Source organism: Puntigrus tetrazona, chromosome 8 (genome assembly GCF_018831695.1).
Source record: "Puntigrus tetrazona isolate hp1 chromosome 8, ASM1883169v1, whole genome shotgun sequence".
Taxonomy (NCBI): Eukaryota; Metazoa; Chordata; class Actinopteri; order Cypriniformes; family Cyprinidae; genus Puntigrus; species Puntigrus tetrazona.
In genome coordinates, this window is record NC_056706.1 from 15,572,545 (window position 1) to 15,588,574 (window position 16,030).

Here is a 16,030-nt window from a genome sequence, read left to right on the forward strand (position 1 = left end):
ATACATCTGCAAAGCCGTGGGATTGTTCCTCAGGTTTTATGGACTTGACATGCAAGCCACTCCGGGCTCTTCTATTCTCTCGTCCTAGTTGTTCTACTTCCACGCTAGGCAGGGATTTGTAACCATGGTGGTATGGGTACCTTGAGTTACAAGGCAGCTCAAGATCCTGAAGAGGAACATTTGAGGTTACGTATGTAACTCTAATTTCTTGAGGGAACAAGATGCTGCATTTTAGGGCCATACTTCCAGTTTTTTTTATAGCTTCCTGGCTGAGGATGGCACCCATCTATGACGTCCGTGCCTTTCACTGAACAGATTGCACATGCTATTCAGAGCCGGTCACTCTAAGGGCGTTCCCAAATTGCGTTACCATGCAGCGTCTCATTCCCTCAAGGAACTACAGTTACATATGTAACCTGAGACGTTCTTTTACTATTTCTGTAAAATAAAAAATTCCTTTTCATTCCTTTTCAAAAAAATTTCTTTTCATCACATTTCTTCGTCAAATATCACAATACCCTCTTTGCACACTTTGCAATAGTTCGTTGTAGAAATAAGACTTAAATACACTGTAAAAATGAAAATGTGCAGTTCAATCTTAACTCAACTTTCTACATAATCTGAGCTGTAACCTGTACCTGTCTGTAACATACTGTATCCAGGTCCATTCAGTATTAAATCATATAGGCCTATTGATTTAAATAAAGCCAGTTCATTTTCTTTGTTACCACATAAAGCACATTTTATACCTGTCAATATTATTTTTCAGTGTGGTTACCTCTTGGTATATGCACTCAAATAACTAGTGAACTGATTCATAGATGTCAGCTATCCAGCTGTGCACCTAATAGGCTACTGCAGAGAGTTTATTCAATCGTTCATTTAATAAAGTGAATCAACAAACTGAGGGACAGCTTTCTCATGGTCAGTATTTTGAGGAGTACAGCGCCAAAATGGGGATGGGAGGTGATATAGAGGTGATACAGGCACATGGCTGTTTCACACGTTGAAAATGAGGCAATGAGTTAATCTAACAAAAATATTGTCGCAGGGGTAATTTCCTACGTGGAGCCAGGGCAGCTGAAGAGAGAATGTGTGAAAAGTCGACTAGTTAAACTACTGCTGTCTGTGTCAGTGTGTGTGTCTTTGCTCATGTTACAGAAGAGATGTTTGTCTACTCGGGCCACCCCATTCGTCCTATCTGAAGTATTCTGAGGAGGGGTATGCATCGCTCGCTGGTCAGTCAGTCAGACCTGTATTCACCTCAGTTCACTTTCTGTTAGGACGCAATTAGCTACACTCTAATTTCTGACATATGAGCTGAGTGGTACAGAGGTTTTGTGTTTCTGATTAAAGGCTGACCCGTGCTCCCTAGTGTTACTTGTGACAATGCAGATCTTTGTGTGGAAATTCAAACAACATGATGTTTGTGTGGAAATTCAAACAACATGATGTGATATACAAATATAGAAATATGAGATCAGATAAAGCTGTCACACTTTGCATTCTAGCATCCATATTAGAATATGTTAAATATAATATAATATAATATAATATAATAAAAATCTAAATGCTTTTCTGAACAAAAATACATTTTCCTTGATTTAGGTTTTTTTTGGGGAATATTTCAACAAAAATCAATTTATGACATATACAATGACTAATTACTTTCACCTCAAATATTAATTATTTGTAACTAATTATTTTTTAAATTTGCCTTATTTGTCAGTAAGATTCTTTTAAATAATTTAAAACACAGTAAAATCGAATGTGCTCCCTTGTTATTTTATAGATTTTTTTTTTTAAAAGCAGACACTACATTTAATGTGTTTTCAATTTTCATTTTGATGTCTTTGGCAGATAAACGTATGTGCTGGAAGGTGTCTCAATAATTGTATCTTTGCTAGAGTCCTTCAAATGTTTAAAATCTCAGAACTCAGAGAGACCCTCAAAAAGTGACTCCAACATTGCAAAAACTGTTGGCTAAAAATATCCCCTGAAAATGTAATTAATTCATGTGCCTAAATCATAGTAAAAACAACAAGAAGACAAACATTATATGGCACAATATATACATAGCCATATAATGGCAAAGTGAAAGTACCCAGAATATGTGTAATATGTGCATCCTTCATACAGTTTCGAAACTATTAAGATTTAATCTGTTAATGAAACTACTGTGTCATCATACTATAATCTTTCAGTACACATCTACAAACAAAAACAAGCACGTAAAAAGTGAAAGAGAAAGTGGAACATTGCTTTGAAAGCGTGACATCCGCATAGTTTATTAAAGAGTTCTGGTCTAATAATGAAGTGCAGCCCTTTTTGGATGAATTATTAATAAGCGACCCCTCTAGGTTTAGTATGAACACACAGTCTCACCTGGAGTGTGTACGTTCACACATGATTCACACCTTTGCTCAAATGCTTGAGGGGACGTTATCTAAATTTGTTTTTAACCACTAAATTACTGGTAGATGAGGAATGAACCACAAACGGATCATCATCATTATAAACTAGCTTTGAATGTTCCGTTGAACTGACGTACCAAAAATATTTTTTTTAAATGAATGGGAGAAACCATGGAAATACAGGAAGAAAATAAATATACTATTTGAGATAAATTTATTTCACTCAAAAAAAAATACATACTTACTTTCCACTGGTGAAGAGCTCGATGAAGCAGCTTCAACCTGAGCTCTGATGTATCCCCACAGAGACTTTAATTTTTTTAGTTTTTTTTTTTTAATTCAACTTAATTCAACTTCTTGTGAAAAGACAGACTTTAAACATTTAGTCTGATTGAACTTCAGCCCTCCGTAACTGATCATAAGTTCGCATTCACATTTGCTTCTATCCAATCAACAGCCGTGATCTAAGTTCCCATTCTACATTTTTACTTTTCACTCAGGTATTTGGCTCAACACAGAAGAAAAGATCTGTCATTTACATTAGATTTTAGATTTTAAAAAAGCGTCTTTCTGATCACATCAAATGAATTGGAGCAGCCTGAATATTACAGTTTATTAAACAATAATAAACATGATGCTTTAATTGTACGCTTTTATTCATTTGAAATGGTAATAAAATGCACACTGCAAAAAAAACAAACTTTTCTGGCTTAGATCTTTTATCTTGTTTTCAGCTGAAATATCAAAACATTTTTAAATCAAGAAGGTTAAATCAAGAAGACAAGTAAAAATTATGTAATAACTCCATGAACAAGAAAAAAATATGTTTTTGCATTCCTAATTATTATGAAACAAGCATAATAACCTAAAGTGGGGTAAACAAAATAATCTTGTTTTCTGTTTGAAATAGGATTATTTTGCTTACCCCATTGGCAGACTATTTAGCTTGTTCTCACTTAATTTCGACTTGTTTTTTCTGAAATCGAGACAATAATTTTCACTTGTCTACAAAATCCTTCTTTATTTAAGAGTTTCTAGACATTTTGGCTGGAAACGAGACAAAAATCTAAGCTAGAAAAGCGCAGTGCAATATTGAAAAGCATTTTCATCACCATCTTTTGCTGAAGGACTATTGCGACATCTTTCCAGAAAGACTGAAGGTGAAGTTTGTACAAGATATACAATGCTGGTAAAATCATATACAGTATGTGGGTACAATATTTAGTCACATGTCTAAACATGTCTCTGCGTTGTTGAATGCGTTGTTTATATATAGCGCTTTAAACAATATTGTGTCAAAATTGATTATTTTTTTGGCTATTGCTACACATATGCCTGTGCTGCTTATGACTGATTTTGTGCTCCAGGGTCACATTTGAATTAACAATAACCGATTCCACTCATTGAAATGCAAAGGTGTGAGTAAAAGAGGGTGGTCGGTATCGAAAGGGATGCATTTCCAGAGGAAGCCGCGTAAAGGTCAGCGGTTCGGACAGAGTGCCACCCGCTTCCCCCTTCTTTGCATGCGTTGTCGCTGTAGATCCAGGCTTGGCCGGGTTCCTGCGGAGGATCTGCTGATAAGACCTGCTCTGACAGAGACGGGATGAACAACCACACCTACTAACACCTGCGATGGCAGATGAGAGCGAGATAAGAGGAGAGATACACCAGCACCTGATCATCGGCTTGCAGTCCTGGTGCTAGATCTGGCCTCCAGGCCTCTGCCTGCTGAGGAATCCAAACCTGCGCTGGATTAATTTACGACCTCCGCGTCTCGAAAAGCAAAAAGCTCCCACTGCTGTACCAACACGCATGCATGAGCTCAGTGTGTGGCATGAGATGCGTGATCGTGTGACACTAGAGAACACGTGTGACTCATGCTCGCAAAGCTTTGTTCCCATCTCCAGTAACTCAAAACCTATTGTTGTAAGAAGACAAATTATATCCTCCGGTAAACATGTTGACTTCATAGAAAACGTCCACTCAGGGCTTCATAATAAGTCATGTGTGACAGATGGAGTATGCATTAAAATGTGTGCACCATTATGCGTTTTTGTTTAGTCTGAGTATGTTATTAATATTTTAGTTGTCTGTTGTTATTATATTGTAGTCTTTACTTATTGTTCATTTTGATAATCATATTTTTAAGATATATTTTAAATGAAGTCTAAATGCATCAGTATATATTAAACAATTATTTATTATTTAATATTGTTAATTATAATTTACATGTAATTTATCACTTAATATATATATATATATATATATATATATATATATATATATATATATATATATATATATATATATATATATATATATATAAAACATATAAGAATACCATTTCTGAAAAATCTGAATAGTACAAAAACAGTTACAAGTAAGGCAGTGCTTCCAATGTAATTTTAGCATTATTGTTATTATAGTTGTTTTGTTAATATTTATTTTTGTATTAAGCAATTTTCTATTGGTTTTTCTTTTTTTAAATATGTATCCGGATTTTATAAAGTCTTTGTTTTTGTATTTTATTTTGTTTAGTTATGTTTTATTTAACATTAACCCTGTTTCCCTCCCATGTGTTCCAAAAAGATTTAAATCTAAATATTACTAAATAAAAGACAAATAAATAAAATATTAATGCATATAATAAACAATATACTCAAATAGTCTTGTAGAAGCTACAAAATCAAGGAGAAAAGGACTTTATTCATTGTACCAACAGACTTTGGCAAATTAGCAATCTTCGCATTTGGAAATGCTTTTTTTTTTTATCGGCAATGTCAGGGCTGAAACAAATAAATAGCACATTTTTTTGCAGATGTACATTGCTGGAATAAAGATACATTGTTTTTCCTAATTAAAAGACATACAAATGTGGTGTGAAATCAATGCATCAGCTACTTAAACATGATTTTCTCCTTTTTTTAAATAAAGCTTTTCAGTTTCTTAAGTACCTTCAAAAGCATGTTTTAGTTAAATAAATAGAATGATCTCCATTTTTAACATGCACAACTGATTTGTGTGGGAAAAGTATATATACACATGGTTTGAGCTTTCAATGACAGTACCTCACCATCGTTACACGCACACACAATCATACACACACACACACACACACACACACACACGCGAGGAGACTGGAACACACGTACACACACTCACACACACTAACATACTTACGAATGCAGATACACTATACATATCTCCCCCTCTAAGCTTTTCTACATGGTCTTTCAGAGGGCTAACCTATCAAAGTGATAAAAATGCAATGCTGAACATAATGAAAAAGAAGAAATTATGAGTCCGAACATCACATTTTTAACATCTGAACAACACAAGTTTTTTTTTTTCATTTTGGTTTTTTTCTTTTTTGTAACGTAACAATCACAAAGATATGGATTCATGCATTATGAGCTTTGAGTCGTGATCTTCCGCCTCTCCCGGCAGGAAATCATAAGTCGAGGCTTGATGCTTCAAGTCAGTACTCTTTTAAGTCGATGAGGATAAGATGAAATGCTACTTCTGAGAAAGTCATGTACAAACAATCTACAAGTATCTAGAAAAAAAAAAAAAGTCAGCCTCAGGTGCCTCAGGGCATCCAGAGCTGGAGCTTCACTGCAGAGAAATAAGGACGTAAGTCTTCAAGTTCACTTGTCTTTCCTGTTTTTGCCTGTTTGTCTATCTAAGATGTTTCGTCTTTGAGCTTTGTCGACGATTCTGTTGTATTTCCTTGATAGGCGGCGTCTGACTAGTGAGCTGCAGCGAAGTGACCCACTTTTGCCTTTTCTTGTCTGTTTAGGTTTTCATGAAGCAAAGTAGGAGCTCTGCATGGAATAGAGCCGGTCGATGGGGTTCCCGACTCTCGCTTGCATTGAGCCCGCCTCGGACGAGGCCATGAAGCAGTCACTAAGGCTGGTCAATGAAGTGTCACTGTCAATGTCGTGGAATATCGAGTCGTTTCCTGTGGTAAGACAAAATAGAAAACAGGTCATTACAATGCTTTTTTTTTTTTGTCTGAATCTATTGATTTATTTAAAATACATTAAAAATAACAATATATATATATAATGATCTAACTAAACTTCTTTTGTGATAATCATGTGTTTTCAATTTATTTATTCAAATTAATTTAGCTATTTTTGGGGTTAGAGTTAGTTTTTTTGTTTGTTTTATATTATATCACTTAAAGTATCAAATTAGATTTAGTTTCCAAAAATAACCCCAAAACATAGGTACAATAGAAACTGATATCACAGAGAGACCCTTGCAGATCATCAAGAGTTTGTGTAAAATGTAAAAGTTCATATCATTTGATATATCACTGTACATATATAAGCTAAACAACAATAAATAAAAAAAATAATGATTAAGAGTCAGTCTTCACAAAAACAACATATAATTTACGACTGCACAATTATGTATTTGTATGGGATGCAACGTTCCAGACAATCGTATATTGTTAAACGAAATTGTTTCTCACTAACAACCGAGCTAATAGCAAATGTTTACTTCTGAGCTAATCTTCCTGCTCTATCATTTTCCTTGTGGGCACAGTTAGCTGTAATACGCTTTCCAGTACTTAATGACACCATTCCGCAAGACAGTGACAGGTTGATGGGCTATGGTTTTTTAATGAGCTGGCAATGTTGTCTGTCCCTGCTGTTCTCCCATAAAACCCAAGCTGGAGTGTGATGAGACCGGGGATTTGGGCCTTGCCATTCAGGAGAATGAATGACAAGACACTTGGGACCTGTTCTTAGGCTGTCTGTGACCGATGTCTCCAGATTTATGTGGCCAATGCTTGAAGTTAATGTCAATAATATTGAGAACAACTGGAGTTGTGCAGAAACAGCCCCACTCTGAGGAATTACAATTCGCTTCTTACCCAAACTTAATACCAAATTTTGACAAATGTGGCTAGTTCTCAATGGTTTCGCTCAACGTGTTGTTTTGCTAGCAGACCCATGGATGCTTTCCCATGGCACTTTGTGCGTCAGCCATCATGGTTAACCATTGTTGTTTTACATGGTGCACCACAGATCATCGTTCGGCTCTTTAACGAAAATCCAATAGACAGTGTCACACAGCATAACAGGCTACACCATTAATCCTTGTGAGACCCGGCCGAATAAACCAAAGGGGTCGCTTTGGGAACAGTGGATGGGGCGAGTATGGTTTTGAAACACACTGAATTCATTTGGAAGGAAAACTTCAAAATAAAGTGGTGCGTTTGTGTAATCTCATGAGGAAAGAAGGGTGGTATGGTTGCATTCTGTGAATCTTGTGGTCCAAACACATGCCCCAGCTTCAGGGAGCAAACATGACAGAGCTCTTGGGTTGATGCTCACCATATGGGTTCATGTGGTCACCGGGCATTTGAGGAGGAGTGAGGCCCTGCTGGAAAGGGTCGGTGCTGTAACCGTTCTCCATAGCAACCATCTGTTGTTGGGCGGGAGCCAATGGTGTATAGGAGTTCATCATTCCCTCCATTCGATTGGACATCACCTCTGGAAGGGGAAAAAAAAATCAATGTTGATCTGCCTTTGAGATATTCTCAGGGTAGGGATGACTGACATCATCTCTACAAACTGGAGAGCGTAGTTAGTTTAACAACTGTACATAATGCAAAACATTAATGCTTCGTTTAGTAAGAATTGTTCTTTCTAGCGGATTGGGTTTCTCCAAAAATCAAGGCTGGGTCTGGTATCTGGCCTCGAAATCAAGTTGAATTTCACGAAAACCAACAAACAAGAAACACTCTTGTTCTGTAGCGGGAGAAGACGCTGTGACACCAGCCCTATAGGGCAGTACTGTATGAGTCATACTCAGCGCTGAGGGCTAGGAATGACTCTTGTGGCTTCTAGTCTGGAGCCCACCATCTCAGCCCTCTGCTTTCGAGTGGTGAGCTCTCACAAGAAAGATGTCTGCATTTCATTTCTACAGGCTTCCACAAGTTTCCATTACATCTTCTACTCGGATGCAAAGACATGTGATGTTGAGTTTTACCACACTGACACTTTGCTAACCCATAACCCATGATTCTTTTCAATCCATGATTCTTCAAGTTATAAGTAAAAAAAAAAAAAACTAAACTAAAAAATAACTAACCAACTAAGTAAATAGGAGAAAGAGAGAAAGAAAGAAAGAAAGAAAGAAAGAAAGAAAGATGAAAACCAAAGAATATAAAATTGTCATATTTGTAACACAAATTGACCCTTATTTTTTAAAATAAAAAATTAAAATGTAAACTTTTTGTAATGGTGTAAAGGAGGTATAAAAATTTTCATGACTATTCACAAAGGCCCCATTTACATTACGTTTAACGTACGTTAAGTACGCTTTTTGTTTTAAAACATAACTTTTGGTTACTCCTATCATTTACACTACTTTCCCATTTTCCACCTTCGAAAACTGAACTTTTGATAATGCTGCACACCCCGTTTTATTTTGAAATCTCCGGAATTGTGTTTCAGTGTAACTGGACCAAAGCAGAGACTTTTAAAAACAATAGCGTAGCTGCTACATTCATATTCATCATTAATAAACGTGTAAACAATAACATCATGCTCGTTGTTGTACTTATATATGTGTATAGGTACATTTCCCATTCAACTGCTCCAAGCAAATAGATGTGTCCGGGAATCTGCCTATACATATATATGGTTGCACCAGCATAAATGGTCATGTAACATGCATTTTTGGTTTGATTTTCTGGAACAAGACAAGGATCGTTTTTCTTCTAAAACACCTTTTAAAATGAAAAAGCACTGTTGTAAACAGGGCCTAAGTATGTCTTCATCTACAAAACTTGTTTTTTTTTTTTTTTTTTGTAGAGTTTTTGTAGAGACTTTGAAAAACTCTTGAACCACAGCATGACGCAGCAAGTCCTTTCTAGAATGTTTTCACACCAATCACTGGCCCCAAAGCTGAAACTATTGGAAAACTGACACTTATAACCAAGACAGATAGGATTTACGATAACAAATATAACAATGTATTAACCGTGGGGCTCCACTGGATGACATATTCCAGCCCAATTCCATGATTCATGACATCATGGACTACTCGAGACCACTATGGTATTTCCCAAAGGGGAGTCTGACTTCACAAGACTTCTCAATATCTCAGACCACCAGAATAGTTCATCTACACCTAGCTGTCTCTCTCGAGCATCTCCATCACCCTATCATTTTCATTCGTTTCTCGGAGAAAACAGTTCTATTGGTTCATGAGGGTAAGGTTCATGACCAAAGATGGATCACTATCTGACTTGAATTATCCCATTAAATGTGACACAGCCAAAGGCCACAAAAGTGCTGAAGCAAACAGAGAGAAACTATTGTCAATGTGATGACTTTACACTTCTGACGTTCGACAGTGGTCTTTTTGCTCTACACAGCAGAGTCAAAGCTCCATAAATGAATGCATCGTGAGAATAGTCCAACATCGGTCTATAAAATAAAAGTATTATTGCTTGTGGTTTATCACTGAAGATGATTCAATGATCGCCTCGATTATGGCTTTGCAGGAGAGCGGGCACAAGGGGGTCTGTTCAGCAATAAAATGTCAATATAAACCCTCAGTTTTGCACAGGAAGTTTAGCTTTTTATCTCAAACAACAAAACATGTGTTTATATGTCTCTTTAAGGATTGAAAATGTAAATAGAAAAAGAAATATTATAAGCTACATACATTAAGTGGAATTAATATGTTTGATTTTTACATTTTTGCTCTGGGATGTACAACAACAAAAATTGCTTTAATAATTTCAAATGTAAATAGACTATGTGTCAAAATGAATGGCAAAGTCTTAAATTTATGAAGCAAGGTTATTATCCATGTACTTAGAGTATAATAGGCATTAAATGTTTTGGTTATTAACATTTAGCAATGCAAGTACTTTTATTCAACTTAGCCATAAATGTTTTTACTGTATTCAAACGTCATCTCTAAAATAAAACAGCTTTACAGTTATTTCCACAGTCTCTAAAGACAAACGCAGAGGGTGAAGAAATAAATATGACTGATGGAGGAATGGACTCCACTGCCTTACAACAAATATTTGTACAGGAATTAAGACTCTTGAGCTGTAGAGGAAACATTTGTCCTCCTCCGTAGAGCTTGGAATAATATTCTTCACGTTTCTATTTTCCAGACGGTGTCATCCAAACTCATCTGTTACAGAAGCTCAGTTGGATCGTCTCAAAAACATATTAACTGTCCAAAACAGACGCTACTTGACGGATTAGCTCTTTAACACTCTCAAATGAAAAATTAGCCTAAAAAACTGTGTTAATACATGGAATGTTGCCAAGCATGACCCGAAACAGATTGTCTTATAAATGTGAAGCTCGTGAACTCCGTGAGTGTGAAGATCACAGATCACAATGGCTCATCTTTTTCGCCCGGCTGCATGGCAACTTGAGACAACTGCTTTACTGAAACCGGGATGCTGGGTCGCTTCCAGCAAAGGAGGGAACGGGGTGGGTGGATCGGTCAAAGTGGAGGCAACTTCAATGCGCTTATGTTGTAAATTAATTCGTCCACCTCCACACTTCCTCCCTAACACAAGAGCTGGACTCGTTTCTCGACCTAATCTACAGTGACCAGGGGTCATCGCCTATGTTGCTCGCCCTGGTTTTGGGAGGTTTGACACGACTCACACGGCAAGGGTTGGTGTGGTTGGATGTCAGTTGCGATGCCTCACTTTCTACCATTAGGCAGTCTATTAAAATTGAAGCAAAAGATATGAAGCAAAACTGCCTATAAGAAAACAGAACCTTTTACGATTTATGCAAAGTAAGCTTGAAAAAAAAAATTGGATAAAAGTTTTAGTAAATGTTAATGGACTGTAGTATTCTCAGTTGCATTTTAGCAAAGCCAGTTTCTGGTACTAAATGAAAAAAATGTAAGGTTATTGCGACTTTTCATTCTGTCATCATGTCATTCTCACTTTTTTTCTAGAAATTGGTAGATATAAACTCACATTTCCAAGCTATAAGGAAAGAACTGTGAGATATAAATTTGCAATTGCAAGAAGAAGAAAAAAACGAGACATAAAAAAAGTTAGAGTTAAAAGTTATATCTCACAATTCTGACTTTATAACACATTTATAAGACACAAACTAACAAACTATTTTCCCCTTCAGAATTGGACTTTATAACGGGATTCTTAAAATGCAAAACATTCTACAAATTGGAGATACTTTAAATGCTACTCATTCATGTTGATTTCCATCTCGGACCTATGCGGTTTCCTTTAGGTTCATGTCAGGACATTTTACCTTGGCCCAGCCTTTGGGAGTTCTGCTGCTCCTGTTGCTGCTGCTGTCTCCGCGCCAACTTCTTCATCTGAAAAAATAACGATAAAAGCACAATCAGAAAACTTCGCGACTCCCCAGACCAACTCTCGACTATCTAAAGAGAGATGCTCCTTGTTGTTCACCTCTGCTTGAACTACGCCAAGCTTGATCTGGCTGCATTATATTATCCACAGCCTTTTGAAGATAAAATCAGGGCTCTGAGGTGGGTTTCAGACGCTAACGTAAGAGCAGGATGGATGTGAATACATCTCTCTCGAACTCTTGGGGAGTTTTTTGTGGAATGCGTCGAGAGGTTAAGCTTCAGGCAGATAGCGACTGAGATTTGCTGTCTCGAGCCTTGCTTGCTTTTTCCTTTTGGCAGCAGTTGCGAGGAGTTTAGTGCGTTGTTGGAGGATTACTTAAAAATTGTTGTGTTATCTGTTCCTTGGATGTACATTATCAGGTTTGTGCGGGTAATACTGGATGATTAATAAGGTAGTGTACAGGATCTGGACTCACCTTAGCTCTTTGGTTCTGGAACCACACTTGAACCACGCGAACACTCAAGCCTGTCTCTGCAGCCAGCGTCTCTCTTACCTAGATTGTATGACAAAAAATCATTGGTTTCTTTAGTGACGAGTGTAATATATTGAAGCCTATTTCTATGAAGCCTATGTTCAAAGAAAGGTTGCCATTCTTGTGCTTTTAATTTAGCATATAATTATCTCAAAAGTTTCTTGACCCCACAATTGCACCCTCATATCTCACAACTGCAATTGCTTTTCATTTTATTTTAACCATTAATGCAATGTGACTTTACATCTCACAATCGCAATACATATCTCAAACTTTAACATAATTGCAAATATTTATCACAATTGCGATTTTCTTTCTTTCTCACATTACAGTAATTACATATTAAAAACATTACAATTTGATATTTTACAATTGCGATGTTAACTGCAACTAGTCTCAGGCTTTATTCCATGTAATTGTAACTATCTCTTAAAATATTACAATGTTACTAAATTATCTCACAATTGCGACTGCATATCTTGTAATTGTGATAATTTTATGGAATTACAACTTGACATTTTATAGCAGTGACTTCATAAACTTTCTCATAATTGCGACTCTAAATATTATAGCGTAACTATGTAACTGACAAAAAAAAAAAAACATTTAAATTGCAACTTCCTGTCTCACAATTGCATCATTAATTGCAACTTTCAAGTAATTATGATAATAACAACTGCAAATATATACCCCACTATTTCTAATTTAAACTGTGTCTCATAAAAACACATTTTACTTTCTTAAAGTTGCAAATGACCATAGAGAGATGGTGTTCAAGATGGATGAAACTGATGTCTAGAGGAACTGACCTTCCGGCATGGTTTGGAAGAAACCTCAAAGGATGCCTTGAACGCACGTCTCTGCTGCGTGGTAAGGATGGTACGCGGTCGTTTGGGTCTTCTTGGGTCTTTCCCATCATCTCCCTTCCCAGTTCCTCCTGAACCCTTTTCCGGCTTGATATCCAACTCTTCATCTTCGCTTTTCTCTGGAAAGAAATCCATCATTCGTAGGAATCAGTACTTACTTTCAAAACTCTGCAACTTTTAGACAGCCTACTGATAAATAGATGTTTTTGTTCTTTTCAATTTTAAGAGATTCAGTCACAGCGCATCCATAATGAAAGGAGACACATGTGGTTTTAATACTTTTGTTATCAATTTATTAGTGCATGAGTGGGCCACATCCACTGCAAAACGCAACTCTGACTGTGAAGTATGTGAATTTGTCATTGGACTGGACATTGTGTCGTTTAAAATTAATAGCGCACGGCTTTGGCTGTTTAACACTATATAAATCTTTGATAAGAATCCAACACACAGCGGATGCAACGTTTTGGGGAAGGTACGAAAGTGGAGCACATATGGGAAACGAGGTATAATATCCAGGGGAAGTGAAACAGATAGCAAAACCACAGATTCAAACAGTGAACATGCTTGCAAAAAAGAACACAACGCGAGCAGAATTTAAGCTCGCCAAATCCATAAAGTTCAATATCTCGCCTCATATCACAAAATGTACACTGCCTGTTCTTATGAACTAATCAAAGTGTCTCAATTAGTCTAAGGTGATCCTCGGGCGGGTTAATCAAGCCTAGCCTGTGTCGTGATAATCTCTCTCAGTAGGTCCAGCTAATGTGCCATATTCACAAAATGGCTCCTGGCTTTCCTACTGTAATTATTATAGTCAAACGGGGGATTGGCTTTATTGTTCAGTGGGTGGAGGTTTCATCCAATAAGCCACATCAGCTTGTGTTTAATAGAATAATAATAGTAATTAAAAAAAAGGTGCCAAACTCCATAACGTGGCCTGGTTCAAAAGTTAAAAACCCAAATGGGCACGTTCCCAGCACGACTGTTTTTCGAGATTAAGGGCTTCTGCAATTTGGCACCAGTGGCTTTTGTGGCATCAGCAGTGAACATCTCTGGCGATTAGGCCTGCAAATGGTTTGGCCTTTTTAAGTGATCAGCGGGAGATACAAACATGATGGGCTGATTCGGTCCACTCTCTCATCTGTTTCTGATCACTTTTTCTGTGATGTACTGTGAACTAAATGAATTCTTAGAACTTACACTTAACTTCTTGCATTCAGATCAACTTAGAAACATTAAGCACGCATACCAAAAAAAAAACGTACAAAGGAGGAATAGAAAAGAGACAAACGTCCCAGAAAGTTGATGCAGTCTTGCTGAAGCATCTGACAAATTTCTCAGTGTTTGAGAGAGTGGGCTGTGTGTGTGTGTGTGTGTGTGTGTTTAAATGAAATCCACATGGGGATGGTAAAAGTGAGGCTTGGTGAGATGCCTCATTACGGTGAAGTGAGGGAAAAGGAGTCGGAGGGGCTGATAAGAAGTGAGAAGGGACTAAAATACTTCTGTCACTCACAGAGATTCAAGCTCTTCTTTTTTGCAGCAATTTAACTTGCAGCCATATTCTACACTTTTGTGTGTATTTTTTCCTTTTTTACAGAATATATTTCTAAAAACGATCCTAGTGTTTTCTGTCAGACTTTTGGCACTCATTGTATGGACAAAAAACAGAACAAAGAAAATCTTCTGAAACGCCCCTAAAATATATTCACGAATATGCTGGCATTATGGTCTGTGGTGTATAGATTAGCCTGTATTCATACCTGAATCTGAGTCATCGGGGCTGACAGAGCCCAGGAGGTCTTTCTCCCTCTCATAGTCGTTCTTGCACAGCAGCTGTCCGTCCTTCAGGACGAACTCATCCCCTTTCCTCAGCTGTCGGTCACATACACAGCAACAGAAGCAGTTAAGGTGGTACACGCACTCGAGCGCCCGCATCACAAACTCTGTGGGGGCGATTTTCTCCAGGCAGCCGCTGCATTTGGTCGCAAATAACCTGTGAAGGAGAAAAAAAAGTGTAAATTATCAAAAAATCTGTCTAAAAAAAGACATAAGGTAAAACTTTTGCTCTAAACCCACACTAAAGTTTCATGCATTACAAAATAGATATGTCCTCACGTTTTGTAAATCGGAAAGAATGATGAATATGAAAAAAAAAAAAAAAAAAGCATACGAAAAGTTTGGACTCAGTGTGCAAGGACCGTTTTCATTTAAGCTGGATTTATGTGAACAAACATATCATAAAAATCTTAAAATTCTGATTTTTCTGACAATTTAAAATAACTTATTTTATATTTTAACATCAAATTTATTCATGTGATGGCAAAGCTGCATTTTTCCTGAACTTCAGCAGTTGTGTTGCTGTATATTTTTGTGGAAATCATTAGACATTGTTCTTTGAGATGATTCTGTGATGAAGAGAAAGGTCAAAGGGTTAATTATTTGAAATATTTATAATATTGTAACCATTTTTACTGTCATTACAGATCTATTTAACATGTCTTTGCCAAATAAAAATCATTATTCTTAAAAAAATAAATAAAAAGAATTAAAAGGCATCACAAACTGAAGTCTGTCATATTAACTTTTCAAATATTTGCAGAACTTTAATAGTAGAAAAACAAAGCACACATGTTTGACATGACAGTGTGTAAATAATGTTTTATTCACTTATGACTTTTTAAGCAAACTATCCCTTTAAGAGTTTTAAAAATACAGTATGTGTAAGGCATCCCAGCACAGTGAATGTCTTTACATGTGCTTGTCCATCATAGTGTGGTGATTAAGGGGGCAGGGGGCATGAGGTTGAGCCCCTGAGTGATCTGCTTTGACACTGGCTCATCTGTTAATGCAGCCTGGATAACTCCTCAAC

General features: G+C 36.8%; 1 protein-coding gene across 6 annotated transcripts in view; it reads right to left on the reverse strand.

The window, feature by feature from the left end:
- Positions 1-5,563: 5,563 nt before the first annotated feature.
- The window catches only part of LOC122350591 (LIM/homeobox protein LMX-1.2), a 70,215-nt gene continuing 59,748 nt past the window's right edge, over positions 5,564-16,030 (reverse strand). For all 6 annotated transcript variants that reach the window (XM_043247210.1, XM_043247212.1, XM_043247213.1 and 3 more), the window contains 6 exons: positions 14,922-15,154; positions 13,102-13,277; positions 12,236-12,313; positions 11,699-11,765; positions 7,763-7,921; positions 5,564-6,375 (listed from right to left, as the gene is read on the reverse strand). In XM_043247210.1, coding sequence (XP_043103145.1) covers positions 6,218-6,375; positions 7,763-7,921; positions 11,699-11,765; positions 12,236-12,313; positions 13,102-13,277; positions 14,922-15,154 — 871 coding nt within the window. In that variant the 3' untranslated portion in view covers positions 5,564-6,217. The remainder of the gene's footprint in view (positions 6,376-7,762; positions 7,922-11,698; positions 11,766-12,235; positions 12,314-13,101; positions 13,278-14,921; positions 15,155-16,030) is intronic.